Below are 23,443 nucleotides of genomic sequence, written 5' to 3' on the forward strand. Positions count from 1 at the left end.
CAAATGTACATGGTAGTATAATCAGTCACACTTCCGTTATCCCCAGGTAACCTTCCTTTTACTTTTCACTTGATACCTTCCCCCGCCGTCCTGGCCCCAGGGCAACACTGATCTATCTTCTGGACCTATTGTTGTTCAGTTGTTCAGTTGCTAAGTCATGTCCGACTCTGTGATCCCATGAACTGCAACACGTCAGGCTTCCCTGTCCTTCACTATCTCCTGGAGTTTGCTCAACTCATGTCCATTGAATCGCTGATGCCATCCAACCATCTCAACCTCTGTTGCTCCCTTCTCCTTCCGTTCTCAGTCTTTCCCAGCATTAGGGTCTCTTCCAGTGAGTTGGCTCTTTACATCAGGTGACCAAAGTATTGGAGCTTCAGCTTCAGCATCAGTCCCTCCAGTGAATATTCAGGGTTGATTTCCTTTAGGATTGACTGATTTGATCTCCTTGCTGTCCAAGGGGCTCTCAAGAGTTTTCTCCAGCATCACAGTTTGAAAGCATCAGTTCTTTGATGCTCAGCCTTCTTTATGGTCAACTCTCACATCAGTACATTACTACTGAAAAAACCATATCTTTGACTATTGGACCTTTGTTAGCAAAGTGATGTCTCTGCTTTTTTTAATATGCTGTCTAGGTTTGTCATAGCTTTTCTTCCAAGGAGCAAGCATCTTTTCATTTCATGGCTGCAGTCACTGTCCGCAGTTATCTTGGAGCCCAAGAAAATAAAATCTGTCACTGTTTCCACTTTTCCCCATCTGTTTTCCTTGAAGTGATGGGACTGGATGCCAGGACCTATAATAATGCCTTTTCAAGGAAGTCATATAAATGGAATCATAAAGTCTGTGGTTTTTTGGGTCTGGCTTCATTCCCTTGGTGTAATGCTTTTGAACTTCATCCATGCTGTTGCCTCTATGATAGTTTTTTTTTTTTTTTGCTGGGTAGTATTCCATTGTATAAGTATACCCCACTTTGTTTATCCACTCATTCACCAGTCACCATGATTGACATGTGAGTATTTCCACTTTGGGGCTATTATGAATAAAGTCTTTATGAACACCCACATCCTGACCTTTGTGTGTACATATGTTATATTTCCCTTATGGAAATAATTAGGAGTGGAGTTGCTGGAAGGTGTGCTCCACATTTAACTTTATAGGAAATTGCCACACCGTCTACCAAGTGTCTGCTCTTTTGCATTGCAGACCCCCACTAGAACTCAGTAACATCAGCCTTGATTTTAGCCATTCTTATGTGCTATAGTTTGCTATGGCCAGTGCATTTTCTTGGCAAAACTCTATTAGTCTTTGCCCTGCTTCATTCCGTATTCCAAGGCCAAATTTGCCTGTTACTCCAGGTGTTTCTTGACTTCCTACTTTTGCATTCCAGTCCCCTATGATGAAAAGGACATCTTTTTTGGGTGTTAGTTCTAAAAGGTCTTGTAGGTCTTCATAGACCCATTCAACTTCAGCTTCTTCAGCGTTACTGGTTGGGGCATAGACTTGGATTACCGTGATATTGAATGGTTTGTCTTGGAAATGAACAGAGATCATTCTGTTGTTTTTGAGATTGCATCCAAGTACTGCATTTTGGACTCTTTTGTTGACCATGATGGCTACTCCATTTCTTCTAAGGGATTCCTGCCTACAGTAGTAGATATAATGGTCATCTGAGTTAAATTCACCCATTCCAGTCCATTTTAGTTCGCTGATTCCTAGCTTGTCGACGTTCACTCTTGCCATCTCCTGTTTGACCTTGATTCCTGGACCTGACATTCCAGGTTCCTATGCAATATTGCTGTTTACAACATCGGACCTTGCTTCTATCACCAGTCACATCCACAGCTGGGTATTGTTTTTGCTTTGGCTCCATCCCTTCATTCTTTCTGGAGTTATTTCTCCACTGATCTCCAGTAGCATATTGGGCACCTACTGACCTGGGATTTCTTTGGAGGGAATGATGCTGAAGCTGAAACTCCAGTACTTTGGCCACCTCATGCGAAGAGCTGACTCACTGGAAAAGACTCGGATGCTGGGAGGGATTGGGGGCAGGAGGAGAAAGGGATGACAGAGGATGAGATGGCTGGATGGTATCACTGACTCGATGGACGTAAGTTTGAGTGAACTCCAGGAGTTGGTGATGGACAGGGAGGCCTGGTGTGCTGCGATTCATGGGGTCGCAAAGAGTTGGACACGACTGAGCAACTGAACTGAACTGAACTGATGTGGTATAGTGGGATGTCATGTGGTCTTGTTTGATGTTTCCCTGATGACTTATGATGTTGAGTTTTTATATGCATATAATCCATTCACATATATTCTTTGGAAAATAAGTTCTTTCTCTATTTTTAAAAATTGAGTTGTTTGCCTTTTTGTAATTGAGTTGTGAGATTTCTTCCTTTATACCAGGTTTAAGTCCTATACTAGACATTAGTATCTTGTATCTGATATTATCCCATAACTCATGAGTGCTTTGGTCTGTTTTTCTTACTGCACCCAGTGGAGGCTCGATGGAAAGAGCTAATGAGTGGATGTGGCCCCCACAGTAGGGTCCCCCTTGAATCTGGGCTCCCAGGGAGCCTCAGCTGTCAGGCTGGCCCACACATGCCCTTTAAGAACTTGGTAAAGTTTCAGGTTTTTTTCTTCCTATTCACTCATATAACTATTAATACCACCTCTTTTGTGCCATTTTCTGCCAAAGATGAAATATTTCTTATATCCTGTCTCTCCTTGGAGGAGTTTCTCATCCTTTGAAATTCAGTTTGCCAGATGTTCTTATGACCACAGGGGCCTCAGAGGATTTTTAAAATATCGTTTTGTTGAGATTTCCCTGGTGATCCGGTGGTTAAGATTCTGAGCTTCTGCATTTCCACTGCAGGGGCCATGGGTTCGATACCTAGTGGGGATCCTGGACTAAGATCTTGCATGCCTCGCAATGTGGCAAATAAATAAATTAAGTAATTTAAAAGTAAATAAAATATATTTTGTTGATCTGAATGTTTGTTTGTTTGATTGATACAATGAGAGCAATGTCAGCTTTCCACTTTCTGTAACTTAAGCTGAAGTTGGACTGCCACCACCCTCCCTGTGGATGTGACAGCAGAATTTTATTGCTGGCACCATTGGAGGTGGTTAGTGTGCGCCCAGTGAACCCTCTGTGCCTGGGGCTTTCAGAGAGGAGAAGCTAGAGTTTGGGTCTGTTTGTAGCCTCTATCATGAGCAATCTGGGTCAAGGGCATGACTAGGTTTCCTTGCCCTCCTCTGTAATACTACCAGGGGAGTCTCTTTCTCTGATTCTTGCTAAAGATTTTTTCATGAAGCTCTCATATACGATATTTCTCCAGAGTATTTCATTTTTCTTTCATTTTCTAAGGGCTCTTTCCTTTGGACATTTAGCCCAAGTTCTGCTGAGTCTTGTTTTTAGAAAGTACAACTTTCACCAAGTGCTTAATTCCTTCTGCAAATGCTCCTGGGCTGAGAATTTCATTTATCCCATGTCTCAGAAGGAGAACCCTCCCCTCTCCTTATACAGCACATCCGGAGCCTCAAGAGTGGCCCTGGCACCTTTCTCCATGGATATATCCAATCTGATGACCCTATCCTGTGGTTCATATTCTACAAGCCTGCCCTTAGTAACCCTGATGCACTGAAATTCCCAAAATAAATTCTCAGAGTAGGCCTTCTTTAGGAACCTTGGCTACACATATCAATATCCTATTTTCAGTTGCTTACACTCTGCTTCCAGGATGCTCTGTGTCTAAGCATATTGTCCTTGCATTTAGCCAAAGTTTAAAGGGTACGTTTCCTGACTGAGATGAGTGCTGTGAATCACCCAATTCAGGGTGATGCAAGATGAGGGTTCCCCCTTCACCCCACCCCTACCCAAGACTCTGATTCTTTGAAACACATATCAAAAGGTTTTATTTTCTAATAAAAATGGGTTGAGAAATAAAAGCTAATAGAGGGCTTAGTATTTCACAAAAGCCATGTACTGACATGATAAGAAGTTCAATATGCCATCATATTGAAGCCTGTATCCCAGCCGAAGATGTCTGCACTCAGTCGATGAGCGTACTGCTCAGATGGGGCTCCAGTGATGGCTGTGAGGTCTAACAGGCACGGTCATAAAAACTTCACTTCCTGCTTCTAGTACGCTCTTGAGACATGTTTACTACCAAAGTATTGCCTACTCAGTTGCAAAAATGTGATGATAGAGGTTATTGATCTATTGTCTTGTTGGATTTAGCTAAATGAGATTTGAGGTTGGGCTTCCCCAGTAACTCAGCAGTAAAGAATCTGCCTGCAATTCAGGAGACACAGGTTCAGTCCCTAGGTCAGGCTAGGTTCAGTCCCCTGGAGTAGGAAATGACAACCCGCGCTAGTATTCTTGCCTGGAGGATCCCATGGACAAAGATGCCTGGTGGACTACAGTTCATAGGGTCACAGATAGTCAGGCACAGCTGAAGCGACTGGGCAGGCACACATTGATGAGATTTGTGGTTAAGCAAACCTGCTTTCTTTATTCTCGTCCCCCTTTCCTCCCAAAGAATTGGCAAGGCTCAGTGTGTGAAGCTGGTCATATTCTGGGCTGTAAAGCAGTTGGATTGCCTCTTCTCTCCTTCCTCCTCCCCAGGGAAAGAAACCAACACTTTACACCACCTCTATACCTAGATGACAGACCACAAAGCCCCATCTGCCAAATGAGGTTCATCTCATTTAGGGTTAATAGTCCTGCATTTAACAAGGATAGGCCACAAAGTCCCAAACCCCTGTATCTCACAACTCAAATGCTAACATGAAGAACACCCTGATTGACTCAAAGAAATATATTTTCCTGAGACCAATGGTTTATGAAATTTATTCTCCAGTTGGCTGATCTCTTGAACACTTGTTTGTCATCATCAGATTTTGAAGCCATATATCTCTTTTCAAGTGATAATTGTGCTGTAACCTCTGGCTCTATCTTCACTTCTGGTTTGGGTAGAGCAGATCTTGGCAATGAATGAAAACCATAGCTGTCTTATCAAATAGCAGCAGTTCTCGTTTAAACAGTGCTAGGAATTAGTTTTTCAGGCTCTGATCTTGACAGTTCAGCTGTCAAAAGTGGGTGTCTGTGGCCATAAATTCATCGATCCCATAAACAAAATTCTGTCTGCAAAATGCAAGAGGAAAGTCAATGTAGATGCACTTATGTACAAATGAAATGGTCTGCAGCTGTATGACTAAGTGTCAGGACTTCTCCGGGTGAAAGACTTTTCTGGCTTCTCATTTATCAAGCCTATCAGCCTCATTTAGCTTTTATTATCTGAAAGTTTTTCTCCAGCTTTCTGAACTGGGAGCCCCAGGCACCCTCGGGAGGGAGGCAGAACACACTCTCTCCTAATCTTGATGAGCTGCAAGTTTGGGAATCCATTTACAGGCTTTTATTTTACTTTATTTTTAATTTCCACTGCAGTCTTTTAAACAAAAGATTTTGTTTGAAAAGGATGTGACTTTCTGTGTTCTCATCTTACATATCAGGTGCTCAGAGAGATGGCCTCACTCAGGAATGATGAGAGTTTACCACTCTGGTCTTAAGATTTGGGCAAGAGCTCAAGGCTTTGTGGAAATAGGGAGATTCACTCAGCTTAGGGCGCTCGGCTTCAGGCTGATGTGAGGGAATAATAAACTTTCTTGTTTGACTCGAAGGATCCAGGATCCTAGAACATGGTTACTTTGATGTGTTTGAAGGCAGAATTTTGGTTTCTCTTTGAAGTATTTTTTCTTTCTTTGTTAGAGTACAGGATGCCTGAAGGCCAGGGAGAGAGAAATCTGTATTGAAAAACAATAAAATAAAAATCTTTAAGCCCTAAATACTTTCAGACAAAAGAAACAGGAATAATAATTACAGGTTGGAGGAATCTTTTTTTTTTTTTTTTCTCATGTAGTTGCACTTTGATTTAAATGACTTAGCCTTGGGATGGCTCAAGAAGTAACTAACATAATTTGGGGCTGCCCTTCTTCCTTAGTGGAGAAAGATTGCCTGTCTGCATGGAGTTGGGTCCTAGGAGGGGCCATTGCCCTGTCTCCAAACCCAACAGGTTCTTGGCCCCACAGCATCTTGGAAATACCTTAGAATATAAGATGCTGTCCCACAGAACCTTGATGTGTGCCTACTCTGGGAGATGGGCACCTCAACCATAGCTCCTTGTAGCCAGAGGACTGTTGTATTGAGTTCTGACTCTCACCCTGGCCTTGACCTTCTGACAGATAGTTTTACTCTGATTGCTTCCTTCCACTCAGCCCTCAATCACACAAGGACATGTGATGGGATTTGGCTTCATTACCTTTGCTAGTTATTTTTATCAAAATCTTATTTTCCTTTTTTTGTGAAAGGAAAGAAAAACCTGTTAAAAGCCTAGAAAAGCATAAAAAGGTAATCATGGTTATTCATAATGCCACCACTAAGATAAATCCAAATATTGCATTTAAATATATTTCTTCCCACTTTAACCACTGCCTTTAAAAACCACACACAGTTAAGGTCACATTGTACATACCTTTTATATCCTGATCTGTTACTTTGTTATTATGGATTTTTAACCCACTGCTTTTTCTTAAGTTCTTTATAATTTTCTTTATTTTTGTCTGAGGTGAGTCTTAGTTGCTGTGCAGGCATTTCTCCCATTGTGCAGAGAGGGGGCTACTCTCTAGTTACAGGACTAGCTGCTCTCAGCATGTAGGAGCTTCCCAGATCAGGGATTGAACTCGTGTCTCCTGCATTAGCAGGCAGATTTTTTACCACTGAGCCACCAAGTAAGCCCCAGTTGGTAATGTATTATTTTAAAATCATTTTCTCCTTCGAGTTGCTCTTCAACATGGTAGGCAGAAAGGCATTTTTATTCCATTTTATAGATAAGAAAATGGAATTTCAGTGAAGATAAATTTATTCAAAAATATGTATTGCCTCTTGTGATTTAGTACTATGCTGTAAAATGTGCTGAGGTCACTAAGGTAAGTGGTGGAAACATACCTAGAACATAGATCTGTCGGCTCCTAAATATATGCTAATTTAATATCTCCAAGTTCCCAAATCTATACTAGTAATAGAGACTTGATCTTCTAGAGGAGAATGGCATGCAGGCGAGGTGAGAAACTCTGAAGATTGGAAGAAGCAAGGCAAGGTCCAATCCAAGAGCCTGAGCCTCTAGAGACAGTTTATGAAGACAGGGTTTTGATCCCAGGGAACAAGATAAAAAACCCAAATAGCGCAGCAGGATCACAGACTTAGGTCCAGAGTGGAAGATCATTTCTACTGCAGCTCTGTATCAGTGGTGGAGATTTGAGCTAAACATTTCATTAGTTATGAGGCTCAGACATTAAAGAATCTGCCTGTAATGCAGCAGACCTGAGTTCGATCCCTGGGTCAGGAAGATCCCCTGGTGAAGGGCATGGCAACCCACTCCAGTATTCTTGCCTGGAGAATCCCATGGACGGAGGAGCCTAGCGGGCTACCGTCAGTCCACAGCGTCGCAAAGAGTTGGACATGACTTGGTGACTAAACAACAACACCGTTTCTTTGTTTTTTTTCTCTTTGTACACGGAGATTTGTAGAGGTTTTCTAAAAACTGAGCCAAAATGGATCTTCCCTGGTGGCTCAGACAGTAAAGAATCCTCCTGCAACTCGGGAGACCTGGGTTTGATCCCTGGGTTGGAAAATCCCCTGGAGAAGGAAATGGCAACCCGCTCCAGTTTTCTTGCTTGGAGAAGTCCGTGGACAGAGGAGGCTGGTGGGCTATAATCAATGGGGTCACAAAGAGTCGGACACTATTAAGGGACTAACACTCTGAGGGAATGTACAATGATACTAAAGTAACAGCTACAAGGGAAACTGGTTGTGGGGTTTATGGACAGTCTCTGCATAATCTCTGTGACTTTTTTTGTGAATCTAAAAATACTATAGTCGAAAGCTTTTCTATTTTTTTTAGAAAATTGAGGGAATTCCCTGGTGGCCCAGTGATTAGGGAATCTGTGCTTCCACTGCAGGGAGCATGGGTTCAATAGCTAGTCGGGGAATTAAAATTCCGCGTGCCACTCGGCCAAAAGGAAAAAGAAAGAAAGAAATTGAGTAAGAGTGTAGCAGACCCAGTTGAAGAGAAGTGGCATTCCAGGCAGAAGGAACTGGAATGTGGAGAGGAGGGAACACCGTGTGCATGAGAAAGATGAGGGACTTAGAGTTGGAGTGTGCTAGAGCTGACTGTCAGGGCTGGGTCTCGATTAGAAAAGGCTTTCTTTTTGGCTGAGTGTAAAAGTGTTAGGACTCATTCTTTAGGAAACAGGAATTGATTAGGAAATTTTAGTTAACATAGTCTGTGTCTGATTTTATTTAAGATAAAATAAACATCAGCACAATGGAGGAGGGCTGGAAGACAGTGTGATGAGATCAGCAGAAAGGCTGTTGCAATAGCCTGGGGCAGAGATGCTGCTGCCCTGAGCTGGGCAGTGGGCTAGAAGCAGAGGACGGTGTGGACAAGGATGAAGAGGTGGAGCCCTTCTCACAGCTGAGCTAAAACCCTAGACAGACAGGGCCTTATCCCAAGTGCTTTTTCCTGCCTCCACTCCCATGACTGATTATAATCCCAGTGGAAAGACAGATGAAGTCTGATCAATGCCAAGCAGAGTCTCATTCCAGGTGCTCGTCCAAGCCAGAGCAGCACAGGGAGGAGATGCCCTTCACCAGTGCCGAGGAAGTTGGGCAGCAGGTGTCAGGAATTCAAGTCCTGGTGCAGAGCAGAATATCCGGTCCCTGGAACTGACATGTCATCATTGCTTCCATCGTAGCTCTGTAAATCTCAAGGGAGTAAAGGGGACCTTCATCACACCACCCAATCCAGGGCATGGAACAGACCACACAGGGTTAAGCAGCCCCAATGCCTGGGCTAAACACTTCTGGGGATGAGATGCAGGCTGCCCAAATCCATAGCATGAGTCCCCTAAGTCCAGTATCACAGGATCCGAAGAATGTAAGGAGTCAACACCTCAATTCTGTTTGGCTGGGTTTGTCTTTTCACTTTGACCAGCATCTGCATCCAGGTGCAGGAGCTGATCCCGAGGCCCAGGGCTGTTTCCTGAGACTCAATGGAGAGATAGCCACCAGGTTTCCTTTTCACTGTACCAGTTTCCAGAGTGCGACATCTTTGATGTCTTTGCAGAGGGCTTAGGATAGATCTTAACTTTGCTCTTCACGGAAATGCCCCACAATTGAATTAGTGGTGGCTGTGGGGAGATCCTCAGAGTATATGGCTATGCTTTAACTAAACGATCCTCATCACTGCCAGGCATCCTGTTATTTAGGGTGAAGTGGGCCTTAGCTGGTATCACATCCAAAGTGACAGCAGGAGTTTCTAGGTTCCTTTAAACTGGTTCTAGAATCACATAGCTCATTCTGATGTCTCCACTGTAGGCTTCGGGGTTCTAGTATCTTCCAGGCAGAGCGGCCCCACAGATTCTGAAACTGTGGCCTCATAGTCAAGGCTCAGTGTGCACTTACCTTGCTGAAGTTATCAGGGCTATGAGAAATGCTGGGAGAGTAGAAGTGTCCTTAAATGATGTTATTGGTGCCTCTTTTAGGGCGCCTGGTGACACTTTTCCACGGAGGGGTAATTCTTTTTGCTCAGCCTAACTAGGGGTCTTGTGGGTTTTCTCTGATGAAGGGTAAGATGCTGTCTGTGACAATCTGAATTTTAACCCCTTGCTACTGAACTGATGGTCCATGGATCAGCAGCAGCAGCACTTGGGAGCTTGTTAGACAGGAATAGTCTCAGGTCCCAGGATCAGAAAGTGCATGGAAAATCCCTGGGTGATTTGTCTGCATATTACGGTTTGAAGATCACTGCTTTCATCTTCAGCAGTGGTTCACAATCCAGGCTGTGCCTTAAAATCTTCCGGGAGCTAAATGATCCATATCCAATCCACTACTCACCAATTAAATCAGAATCTCTATGGGTGGGACCCAGGCTTTAGGATGTTTTAAAAGCCCTCTTAAGAGATTCTAATGTGCAGCTAAGTCAGAGCCCCAGTGACCTGGAAGAGTAGAGGTTTTCAACCAGGATCACTGGGAAAGCATTAACTTTTCTCATGCCCAAGCACTAAGATCCTGGTTATGTTGGCTCTAGATGGGGCCAATATCTATATTATTTACATCTCACCAGTTAATGATTGAAAATCACTGATCAGACAAAGGCTTTATCATTGTTGCTCAGGCTCTGCAGGGATGCAGGGAAGGGAAGCAGTCTCTAGGGCATCTGTGTCTGCAGGTGTTTCTGAGCCAGGATAGCATCTCCTTGACCATCTTAAGGTACCTGACAGAGATGGGATGTATCTGGTAGATCCTGCAGGCTTGGGAGGATGTGGCGGACCTAAGGCACGTGTATTCTTGACTTCTATCTACCTATCAGGGAAAATTACAAAGTTTGCAGTAAGACAGTGAGCTCTTGGTCCTAATTGCAGTTGGCATCGGGTGCAACACAAGCTTTAAACCTGGGTCTTTGTGACTTGCTTCACTGTTAAACTTCATCTTGCTCTGGTGAAGCAACTGATCTCAAGGACCACTGGCCTGGGCAAGTCAAAGGAGCATTAAAGAAAGAGGGCGCTTTGTGGGAGGCACGATGATATGGCCTCAGTGGGTGGTCAGAATAAAATTGGACATAAACGTTTATTCCGTAAACAAGTTCCTACAAATTGATTTCATTTCAAGCATGTGTTAAGTCTTCAAGATGCAGGTGAGCTGATGGAGGAGGTGGAGCTCTATCTGTCACACCTTTATTCTTTCTAAGGTTGTGAGATGGCTCTGGGTCTCCGGGAGACTTCTAGGGCTGCTGTCTACGTAGCTGTCTGACTCAGGAGCCCACTTCAGCAGTTGATTCCTAATGTCTGCACAGGTGCCCATCTGCCCCTCACATTCCCTTTTTCCTTCACAGCTGGCGACGTGGGACTCGGAGAAGGGCCTGAATGGCAGCCTGCAGGAAAGGCCCATGGGCAGCCGCCTCCAAGGACTGACTCTCAAAGTGGTGACTGTCTTGGTAGGATTCTGGGCACATGGGGGTGGTCTGTCATTCAGGCTTGGAGTCAGGGGCTTTGCTCTGTTTGGCTAAATGCTGAGTTTGGAGACAAGGGGATCTTAAGTAGTGGCTTCAGCTTTCATAGGCTTTTCACTCAAAGAATTCTGTGACTAGTGAAGGAAGAGTAAGATTGGAGATTCTGCTCCAGGGCCTCTGAGACCCTCCATGGCAGGTCCCTGGGCTGCTCTAGAGAAGGACCACTCATCCAGAACCAGAGCTGAACCTCAGAGCGGGGATAATAGCTCTACTTGTTTTTGAATGTAAGATCTTAACCTACTGGTTGTCCTTAGGAGATTTTTGCTGCCAGCTAGAGTCCCCAGAAAGATGTTGGGAAGACATCCTTCTAGAATCCAGCACCGTTGATAAGCCCACATGACACAAAGTTTACAATGAAGACCATTGATTGCAATTTCTCTGCATGGTTGTCCTGGAACCACAGACTTTGACATCTTTCAGTTATCTTAAAAGCATCTTCCTTCCCATTTCTTTCTTCAACTTTTTAGAACTGGAGGAGACATTTTAGATTTATCTCTTATTAGCTGGGAAGACAGGCACTGACATTCCTGCAGCCCCCATATGCACACCATGAATAAGCATTGTACCTTATCCCCCCCAAATTAAATTAATGAAATGAGGTCTCTGGGGCTGTTGCCATAAGGCCCCTTCTTTTTCAGTTTCACAGGGTTATGGTGGGAAGGCTGAGGTGTTTTCCAGATGACCAGCTGCCCTACAGGTGCGCATGAGACACAGCGCAAATGTGTTCATGTGCCCATGGCCTGCCTTTGGACTTTTGGACAGTGAGGTTTAATCTGCCGTGTGGTATGACCTTGTCTTGTGACTTGGCATCCATTTTTCTAGTCCAGTCTGATAGATGTAATAGTCTTCTCTCAACCCGGTTCACAGAGCTCGGTTGTCGTTTATTATCCCAGATGAGAGGTATTCACATTTCTTATGTGTGTCCTAAAGAAGTACTGCATTTCCAAGGGGCAGAGTCCTGAATGTCACAAATGAAGGCATGAAAACAAGCCATGTTATCCTAGGAGAATGGGATGCTGGGCTGAGTCTGAAATGACAGAGGACAGATAAATCTGTTCCTCCTTCAATATGCTGGTTGGAGGGATTTTCCTGTGCACTGTATCCTGAGTGTCCATAGACCACTTTAGAAAAGGTCGGAGAGGTTCAGACTCCAGGCCTAAATTGGGCAAATACAGGGCGTGTGTCCACAAACATTCTGAAATTATGGTTCATCAGATTGGTCTCTCCAATAAGACCCTGGGAAGATGTGTGTTAACGAACCAGTGATTTAGTTGAAGGACGTTCATTCTGTTGTCCTCAGGAAGAACCTTTTGTGATGGTGGCTGAGAACATTCTTGGACAGCCCAAGCGCTACAAAGGGTTCTCCATCGATGTCCTGGATGCACTGGCCAAGGCTCTGGGCTTCAAATACGAGATTTACCAGGCCCCCGATGGCAGGTACGGTCACCAGCTCCATAACACCTCCTGGAACGGGATGATCGGGGAGCTCATCAGCAAGGTAGGTCCCAAAAGCAGATCCATGGGGAGGGGCCCCCTAGTCTGCCTCTGGGGTGATGTCTTAATTGGGCCCATTATGAAGCTGGAACCTCAGGACCAGCTAGACAGATCACAGTCACCCTTCTCCACACGATAAGGACCTCTTCCTCCACCTCCACCCTCCTCCCTGCTGTATCATTCTTACTTTTATTTTCCAATTCCCAGGCACTCTGGGTTTTCCTTCTGTGTCCATTGCTATCCTTCCTTTGAAACACCCATTGTGCCTGTTCTATATTCCACCCCTCATGAAATCCACCCCCACATTTGAGCTGCAATAGGCGCCCAGTTCTCATGGGGACAGGGATGGGGAAGATGGGTGCATGCTTCTTCTCTTCTTCATGGCTCACGGAACTGGGCGGTGCGTCTTGTGTGTGTCCGCATGCATGTATGTGTGTGAATGAGTGTCTAGCTGTGTCTGCATGGCTATGGATAAGTGAAATCACATTCCCCAGGGCCTCAGATCAATTTCAGATCTCTACTCTTCCTCTTTCCTGTAGAACCTGGGTCCCCATGGCATGAGGCCAATCCACTGTGTCCCCCTCCTTTCCCTGCCATCCTGTGGCCTCTAGGTTATTTACTGACAGCCGTTTACATTGATTGGTGGATCTGCTCAAGCCCTCCCTCACTGTCAGTCTGGACATTTCTGACATCCCCACAGATAACCCTGGGCTTCTGGTGCTTTGACCGTTCATCTCCAGTGGCCTTGGAGTACCTGTCCCCATGCATCCTGTTAGCATCTTACATGTTGCTGTCACTGTCCCACTCCATGACTATACCCTGTCATCCTTCTGACTCTGGCATTTTATCTTAAAACACAAGTCCTTTTCTTTATAAACCCATAAAGGCAGACAGAATACCTGTGTTCTCGCCAGTTTCTCCTAGGCTGTCATTTTTTTCCAGTAGCGTGCATTCTAATCCTGTTAATGACAAGAAATTGCTCATTAAATCAACTTAGTATAAAAAAAGGAGGTAAAAACGAAAGCCGAACCCTTAACAACTTTATTGTGTAATAATTTATATATAATCTGTACCCATTTCAGATGTATCATTCATGATTTCTAGGAAATTTAGTGAGCTGTGCAACCATTACCATGTCTAATTTTGCAATACTTCCATCACCCCAATGAGATTCATCATACTCATTTATAATTAATCCCATTCCAACCCAGCCCTAGGCAAACCTTAATCTACTTTCCCTGTCAATAGATTTGCCTTTGCAAATATGTACTATAAAAGCAGTCATACCACACCAGGCTTTTGTCTCTGACCCTTTTCACTTGGTACGTGTATTTGAGGTTCATTCTTCTCTAAGATTTCTGTGCCTCTCTGGTATGGCATCCTTTCCCGCCTGGCATGCCTCTGTGGTTGTCCAGATAAACCCCTGTTCCCTTCATCTTTTGTGATTCTCCTAAGTTATTTTTGATTTCTTGTTACCTTGAAACCTTGACTTGGTTCTGTTACCTACCTTCTGACTCTGACATCCAGGTTGCTGTATGCAATTAGAGGAGAAAACCACAAGTTTGTCCAGATAGATGCATAAACAATGTGTGGCCTTCCACCTCAGTTGGGCCTTCAGGACAGCCCCAGTTCCTTAACATGGCCTTTATTGGGTCCCTTAGCAACATTCCTTAGCAACTGTTGCAAAATTTTATCTTTCTCCTCAAGCAACCTAATAATCTCCTGTCTTAAACTAGCAAAAAGAAGTGTTCCTCTATTAAGGAAAGAAATGAAGACATCTGAACATGAGAGTCTACTTCAACTCCCTATAAAGATCACATCTGCAGACATGCACTCTCACCTCCAGTTTCAGAGCAGGGAGTGTTTTTCCTCCTATTACAGCTCACCCCTCACTGGGGTCACCAGTCACCTCCCTTGCGCCTTCTCTGGACCTGGTTTCATAAGTTAGTTTCCCTCCATCCTATGTTGTTAACCTATCCCGATCCCCTAGATTTCCTTCTCAGTCCTTAAATATTCTCCTAGCATAAACAGAACAAACAAACAAACAAAACAACGTCCCTGGATCTTGGGTTTCTGAGAAGAGAAGCAAGAACGAGAAATGTACATGTGGCAAGTGTGAGAGCTGACCTGGTTGCCTCCAGCAGTTTTTCTCTTTATTCTAGGTATGTTAGATTTCAGTTTGGCCATCAGTATATCTGCCCCTCCAGCCTGCATATTGGACCTGATAAAGTTCTCCTATGTAGTTTTCCCCAGTTTGAATATGTAGTTTGGATAAGCTGTCACAACTGGTCATTCTAAAATAAACCTAGTTCTGACAGGCCTCCTACTTAGAGAGCCAAGATAGAGATGATCACTGTACAATTTTAATGCTCTTATGCCAGCATCAACTCAGGCGTAAGGATCTTAGTCTCCACCAGTCTTGGCAGCTTTAACCTCACAATCTAGTTTAAGCAAAAATCTTGGGAGGTACTTTCGAGGTCACAGCAGAGGAAGTCCTGGGGCCCCCTCACTGCATGGCTTTACTACAGGAAGAATCAACCGTATGTCTGAGAAGCCATGAGTTAAGGGAAGTGGGAGAAGGAAGATGATCCCTTTTTTCTTGGAATATGCTACTCTGGCATAGAGCCTGCATATAAAGCAACTTAGGACTGATACGCTAATGAGATTCAAGGTAGTTGTACACTCTCCATATAACTTCAAAAGTATTTTAGAGAAGAGATATATCTGTGTGGGCTGATGGAGTTTGGAGAGGTTTGATGGAATAATGGAGTGTCCCTGTGGTCTTGAAGTATAGGAAGGATGAAGACAAGTCCAGAAGATAGAAGACAGGGTGGGGAGAAGGGTGGGCAGTAAGATGGAAATACCAGTAAAAGGAAAGAGATAGTTCACTAAGGGAATCATTAAGAAATTGAAGAAAACTACAGTTGACACAGAAATGAAAATGGTGATAGACTCTTTCCTCCAGAAGTGGTTTCCAAGAGTTTTTAGGGTTTGGGGGAGACATGTGTAAGGTAAGGTAGTAATGGCAGAAAATCCTGATGCTGGATTTTCCTTACAATGTTCAAAGTCATGAGGCGTCAACACTCGAAGCCTTTTCCTCTGAACAACCCAAAGGGCAGTGGACAGGCCTTGGGCGAAGGTAGAACCCAGCAGCAATCTGAGGACTGCCTTCTGACCAGATGGGTTTGCCTTGCAGAGAGCAGATCTGGCCATCTCCGCCATCACCATCACCCCGGAGAGGGAGAGCGTTGTGGACTTCAGCAAGCGGTACCTGGACTACTCGGTGGGGATCCTCATCAAGAAGCCCGAGGAGAAAATCAGCATCTTCTCCCTCTTTGCTCCGTTTGATTTTGCCGTGTGGGCTTGCATTGCGGCAGCCATCCCCGTGGTTGGTGTGCTGATATTCGTGTTGAACCGGATTCAGGCCGTGAGGGCTCAGAGTGCAGCCCAGCCCCGGCCATCTGCTTCCGCCACCTTGCACAGTGCCATCTGGATTGTCTATGGAGCCTTCGTACAGCAAGGTACCTTCCCAGTTTCTCCATGCTGGAGTAACCCCAAGATCCTGGAGGGACTTGTCTACTGACGACATTCTAGATTCATGTTCCCGAAGTCATTTAAAATGCAATTTTATTTAACTTCTAAGATGGTCCTAATATCATGCTGTACGCCAAGTATTATCAGATAGAAAGTAAAGGAAATGATTAAAAAAAAGAAAGAACTTCGAGTCCTGATTTTCCTCTTTAGATAAAATTAACTTCTAGTTCTGCTTTGCACTTTCCTCCCCTCCCACATTAGATTGATTGTTATGCAGACGGGGTTGTCAAATGAAACTATCTTGCTTAAATGTGAAGTCTTCATGGGCTAAAAAATCACAATTGTTCTGCAGTCATCTAAGCAATACTCCAGCCATTCTTGAGATTCAGTCTCCTATCTCAGAGAAATCTCGATAGCAGTTGGGGAGTTACAGTTTTGATGGGAAACAACAAAATTGCAAAGTTCCTAATGTGAGTCCTGGACTTATCTGCACTATAGCAAGATAGGTATTATCTGCTCGAGAGGTTATATAATAATAGTCAGCAAGCAGCTTTCTTCTGCTACTGCCTGAGACACCGAGGAGGAGCGATTGACCTCAAAGAGGCAGCTTTGGACTATAAGTCATATACAATGATTTCTGAAAATCATAGCAAAAAGTCATCTAGTGAGGGCCAAAAGTTAATAAAAGTGATATGGTGCATCTCATTTCTGAGGCTTAAAAGACAGCTAGAGAACCCTCTAGGTAGGAGGTAATTTTACATTTACAGAATTCCTGAGACTGTTTCATGTGAATTTAAAACGGATAGGGACCTTACGTAGGGTTGCAACCCTGGAAATTCTCGACACAGTGAGGAGAACCTTCTAAGGGGAAGAGTTTGATATTCAGAACTCTACTGTTGGTGTTTTCAGAAACATCCTATCACTAAAAATGCCAAGCCTAGCGTTACTGTATTTTGTGATCCTCCACCCCTTTCTGAGGTTGGTGGTCCTAGGATTTTATTTCCAGAACTATCAGAGTCCACCCTAACCAGATGGCAGTCACTTTCTTGATCCTCAGCTCATCACCAGGGGAGGTTCCCTATGCCTGGCTGCAGAGCAGAGAATTTCTGGGGATAGGAGTGAGAGCAGAAACCCCGGACCGATCCCCTTTGCCTGTCTCCTGCAGGTGGAGAATCCTCCGTGAACTCCATGGCCATGAGAATCGTGATGGGCAGCTGGTGGCTCTTCACTCTCATCGTGTGCTCCTCCTACACGGCCAATCTCGCTGCCTTCCTCACAGTGTCTCGGATGGACAACCCCATAAGGTAAGGTCCATTCCTCCTTCCAGAAGGCTATAGAGAGAATGCAAACCTGGCCGTGGTGGCCTGGTGTCATGGAGGCAGAGAAGGGCTCCTCCGGATCTGCAATTTGATGGTAGTGATCTTTAATGCGTGAGGAACTTCACTCCTGTTGTATTTTATTTTACGTGCAATTAAATACATGGATAAATTCACTGACTAGTATTTCTTTGAACATTTAAATTCTACCTGTAACTAATAAGTCAAAAAATTAAAAATCAGCAAATGAAATGTCCTTAGGCATTTCAATATTGATTACAAACTCATTTAATCAAAATTTTATAAACATTTCATTAAAACCACAAATCTAATATATTTCTCCAATTCTCCGATCTTCAAACATCTAAAAAGTATTTTTAAAAACATGCCAGTTATTGTAGTGATTAGAAACTGTATTTCACTTACAGTTATAAAATTGTAAAATTATTGAAACCAAGAACTAAAAATGTTTCATTTTAACCAAAATGTTAAAAATAGGGCATAAAAGAATTAGTTCAACATAGTGAAATAACTCAGAAATGCCTTTGCTTTATAATCAGATTCTCACATACTGTGTGAATTACAAAAGAACTTGGATAAAGTGAACGTCCGCTGGCTATGTGGTTGCTGAACTGACCAGTGGCACAGATTTAGTCTACACTTCTTTGGGTGCAATATCAACCTCAGTATCACCTCTTTCTTTATCCCTGATTATGCTTTTCTGTGTCCCTGCCTTTGGTAATTTCTCCTTTAATTCATCATACTTACTGTCATTTTATCAGTTCTTTTGATCCACGACCCTAGTCAAGTCATCTATACTCAACCAGCTTCTGTAGCTCCCAAGTGCCTATTTGAAAGAGGAAAGCTTCCTTGATTAGGATTAAAAATTCAGAATGATATGGTCTAGTTTTAATTTTAATTGACATTTTTATTGAGATAATTATAGATTCACTTGCAATTATAAGTAATGCTGCAGAGAGATCTCAGAATATCTTTTAGCCAGTTTCACCCAATGGTAGCATTTTGCAAAACCAGGATATGAACACTGATACAATTGACTGATTCTATTCAAATTTCTCCTCTCATGTTTGTACGGATTTCTGTGTGTGTGTGTGTGTGTGTGTGTGTGTATGCATTTGATTCTATACAGTCTTATTGTATATGTGGATTTGTGTATCCACCATCACAGTAAAGATACTAAGTATAATAGTTTTGTTTCTACAAGAATTCCTTGTGTTGTTCTTTTATAACCACACCCACCTCCTTCGCACTTCTTAACACCTAGCAGACACTAATGTGCTGTCTATCTCTGAAATTTGTCATTTCAAACATGTATTATATAAATAGAATCACACTTTTAGGATTAGCTTTTTCTTTCAGTATAATTCTCTGGAGATTCTTTCGAATTGTTGCGTATATTAATAGTTCATTGCTTTTTGTTGCTCGGTAGAATCCAATGTAACACAATTTATTTAACAGTCCCCCAACTGAAGGATATCTAGGTTTTTTCCAGTTTGGGGCAATTATGAATAAAGCCACTATGCATTTGTGTGAAAGTTTTTGTGTGAACATGCATTTTCATTAATAGGTAATACATATCCAAGAATGCAATTGCTGTATCTCGTGGTAATAGCATGTTGAGTTTTATAAAAAAATGATCAAACTGCTTTCAAGAGTAACTATCACTTTAAATTACTACTATGGATGTAGGAATGATCCAGTTTCTTTGCATCTTTGCCAGTATTTAGTGTATCAGTATCGGAGAAGGCAATGGCACCCCACTCCAGAACTCTTGCTGGAAGATCCCATGGATGGAGGAGCCTGGTAGGCTGCAGTCCATGGGGTCGCTGAGTCAGACATGACTGAGCGACTTCCCTTTCACTTTTCACCTTCATGCACTGGAGAAGGAAATGGCAGCCCACTCCAGTGGTCTGGCCTGGAGAATCCCAGGGACGGGGGATCCTGGTGGGTTGCCGTCTCTGGGGTCGCGCAGAGTCGGACACGCCTGAAGCGCCTCAGCAGCAGCAGCAGTGTATCAGTATATTTCTACTTTACCTTCTGGTGGTCATGATGTGATAGTGCCTTGTGGCTTTTTGCTTCCGTAATGACTAATTATAGTGAATACCTTTTCATGTGCTTATTGCTATCTTTTCTTTGATGAAATATATCTTTATGTATTTTGCCCATTTTCTAACTGGATTGTTTATTAATCTTGAATTTTGAAAGTTCTTTATATACTTTAGATACTGGTTCCTTGCCAGATGTATGGTTTGCAAATATTTCTTCTTGCTCTGAAGTTTGTTTTTCAACTTCTTAACAAAGTCTTTCACAAAGAAAAGTTTTTTATTTTTATGAGGTTCAATTTATAAATTTATTCTTTCGTGAATCATGCTTTTGGTGTTAAGTCTAACTCTGCCAGGTCCTAGACCCTGAATATAATCTTGGATATTTTGTTTGTTTTTCTGAAAGTTTTGTCATTTTCTGTTTTGTAAATTTGGATGTGAAGTTTCCATTTTTAAAATTCATTTGTGGAGTAAGATATTGAGCAGGAATCATAAATAGTTGGATGTGACCTGAATTTACTTTGCAAGCTTGTTGGGGGTTTTGGCAGCTTAGTATGCTGAATATTTAACTTTGAATGACTTTGGTGATGGTAACACTCTTCAGATTGCCTCTGGTCCCACTGTCCTCTACTTTATTACATATGCCAGCTTCACACTTTAACATATTCACTTTTCACCATCAAATCATACAAGTTAGTATCCTGTGGCATAGAAGACCTGGTTGACTCCTGGGGAGATAGCAAGACCTACACATCCATGCTATTCACTGTGTGGTACCCAGACCAATATTGCTGGCATAAGACACCCAGTCCTTACCTCAGATCTCACGAACCAGAATTTGTATCTAAGTAGGTCTCTAAGTGATTTTTATTCACATTAAAGTTTGGACAGCTCTGCCAACAATTAGAAAAAAATTGATCTGTGAAATCCTCATAGCCTGAAGCGATTGGCTGCAACCAACAAATGCATTTTAATAGAGCTATCCATCAGTTCCTGCCTTCAGGGTACCACAGACTGAAAAAGGTGGCTCATATTAAGGGTACTCAAGAAAAAGAATATGAGACTTACTCCACGTGCCAAAAGTTACAGGTATCTGACTAGACTTCCTATCATTAACAGCTATAAACTGGAAACATCTGCTGTTTACAGCATTTTTAACATAAACACAGGTAGATTGCCAAGTTCAGACTTAAATAGAAGAAAGTGGGGGAAACCACTAGACCATTCAGGTATGACCTAAATCAAATGCCTTATGACTACACAGTGGAAGTGAGAAATAGATTTAAGGGCCTAGATCTGATAGACAGATTGCCTGATGAACTATGGACGGAGGTTCATGACATAGTATAGGAGACAGGGATCAAGACCATCCCCATGGAGAAGAAATGCAAAAAAGCAAAATGGCTGTCTGAGGAAGCCTTACAAATAGCTGTGAGAAGAAGAGAAGTGAAAAGCAAAGGAGAAAAGGAAAGATATACCCATTTGAATGCAGAGTTCCAAAGAATAGCAAAGAGAGATAAAGCCTTCCTCAGCAATCAATGCAAAGAATTAGAGGAAAACAACAGAATGGGAAAGACTAGAGATCTCTTCAAGAAAATCAGAGATACCAAGGGAACATTTCATGCAAAGATGGGCTTGATAAAGGACAGAAATGGTATGGACCTAACAGAAGCAGAAGATATTAAGAAGAGGTGGCAAGAATACACAGAAGAACTATACAAAGAAGATCTTCATGACCCAGATAATCACGATGGTGTGATCACTCACCTAGAGCCAGACATCCTGGAATGTAAAGTCAAGTGGGCCTTAGGAAACATCACTATGAACAAAGCTAGTGGAGGTGATAGAATTCCAGTTGAGCTATTTCAAATCCTGAAAGATGATGCTGTGAAAGTGCTGCACTCAATATGCCAACAGATTTGGAAAACTCAGCAGTGGCCACAGGACTGGAAAAGGTCAGCTTTCATTCCAATCCCAAAGAAAGGCAATGCCAAAGAATGCTCACACTACCACACAATTGCACTCATCTCACATGCTAGTAAAGTAATGCTCAAAATTCTCCAAGCCAGGCTTCAGCAATATGTGAACGGTGAACTTCCAGATGTTCAAGCTGGTTTTAGAAAAGGCAGAGGAACCAGAAATCGAATTACCAACATCTGCTGGATCATCAAAAAAGCAAAAGAGTTCTAGAAAAACATCTATTTCTGCTTTATTGACTATGCCAAAGCTTTTGACTGTGTGGATCATAATAAACTATGGAAAATTCTGAAAGAGATGGGAATACCAGACCACCTGACCTGCCTCTTGAGAAATCTGTATGCAGGTCAGGAAGCAACAGTTAGAACTGGACATGGAACAACAGACTAGTTCAAATAGGAAAAGGAGTACGTCAAGGCTATATATTGTCACCCTGCTTATTTAACTTATATGCAGAGTACATCATGAGAAACGCTGGGCTGGATGAAGCACAAGCTGGAATCAAGATTTCTGGGAGAAATATCAATAACCTCAGATATGCAGATGACACCACCCTTATGGCAGACAGTGAAGAGGACCTAAAGAGCCTCTTGATGAAAGGGAAAGAGGAGAGTGAAAAGTTGGCTTAAAGCTCAGCATTCAGAAAACTAAGATCATGGCATCCAGTCCTATCACTTCATGGGAAATAGATGGGGAAACAGTGGAAACAGTGGCTGACTTTATTTTTGGGGGCTCCAAAATCACTGCAGATGGTGATTGCAGCCATGAAATTAAAAGACGCTTACTCCTTGGATGGAAAGTTATGACCAACCTAGACAGCATATTCAAAAGCAGAGACATTACTTTGTCAACAAAGGTCCATTTAGTCAAGGCTATTGTTTTTCCAGTAGTTATGTATGGATGTGAGAGGTGGACTATAAAGAAAATTGAGCCCTGAAGAACTGATGCTTTTGAATTGCGGTGTTGGAGAAGACTCCTGAGAGTCCCCTGGATTCAAGGAGGTCCAACCAGTCCATACTAAAGGAGATCTGTCCTGGGTGTTCATTGGAAGGACTGATGTTGAAGCTGAAACTCCAATACTTTGGCCAACTGATGCAAAGTGCTGACTTATTTAAAAAGACCCTGATGTTGGGAAAGATTGAGGGCAGGAGGAGAAGGGGATGACAAAGGATGAGATGGTTATATGGCATCACCAACTCAATGGACGTGAGTTTGAATACACTCTGGGAGTTGGTGATGGACAGGAAGGCCTGGTGTGCTGCGGTTCATGGGGTCTCAAAGAGTCAGACACGACTGAGTGACTGAACTGCACTGAACTGAACAGGTAGATTGAGAAAGAAGGAAAAGATATACCATGCAGATTGTAAGTATAAGAGACCATCTCAATATTAGACAAATTAGACTTTTTGCCTTACAGTATTATAGGGGATTACATAGTGATAAAAGAACAATTCCAAATATGTTTACACCATATAACAAACATCCAAGTTTATGATATAAAATTTGATAATTCTCCCCCCTTTGCTGGATCACTGGTCCGTCTTCACATTTCACCCCAGATGACTGTAGATGTCCACATTAGAATGATACAGAGTTAGTAGCTTTTTCTGAGGTAATGCTGTTCGAATATCTCCTAACTTTTGTAGTTATTTGTTTTATATTTCTGAATCATTGTATCAGATCCGAAGCTCTATTATTATACAAAATGATTTTTTAAAATGATAAATATAATAGGACAGATAGAAACATCTAATATAGTCCAAATTTTAATTTTATTCTCTTAGAAATTGACAGAGCAAATAAGCAAAAAAAAAAAAGAAACCTTCTAAGGCTGTATGCTATGCTGTGCTTAGTCCGTCAGTCACGTCCGTCGGTTGTTGTGTTAGTCAGTTGTCACCCCTATGGACTGTAGCCTGCCAGGCTCCTA

General features: G+C 42.8%; 1 protein-coding gene across 1 annotated transcript in view; it reads left to right on the plus strand.

The window, feature by feature from the left end:
• The window catches only part of GRID1 (glutamate ionotropic receptor delta type subunit 1), a 679,937-nt gene that overhangs the window by 548,211 nt on the left and 108,283 nt on the right, over positions 1 to 23,443 (plus strand). The window contains exons 9-12 of the mRNA XM_040242178.1: positions 10,956 to 11,057; positions 12,433 to 12,630; positions 15,823 to 16,147; positions 17,326 to 17,464. Coding sequence (XP_040098112.1) covers positions 10,956 to 11,057; positions 12,433 to 12,630; positions 15,823 to 16,147; positions 17,326 to 17,464 — 764 coding nt within the window. The remainder of the gene's footprint in view (positions 1 to 10,955; positions 11,058 to 12,432; positions 12,631 to 15,822; positions 16,148 to 17,325; positions 17,465 to 23,443) is intronic.

This window comes from Oryx dammah, unplaced genomic scaffold (assembly GCF_014754425.2).
Source record: "Oryx dammah isolate SB20612 unplaced genomic scaffold, SCBI_Odam_1.1 HiC_scaffold_6, whole genome shotgun sequence".
NCBI classification, from domain to species: Eukaryota; Metazoa; Chordata; class Mammalia; order Artiodactyla; family Bovidae; genus Oryx; species Oryx dammah.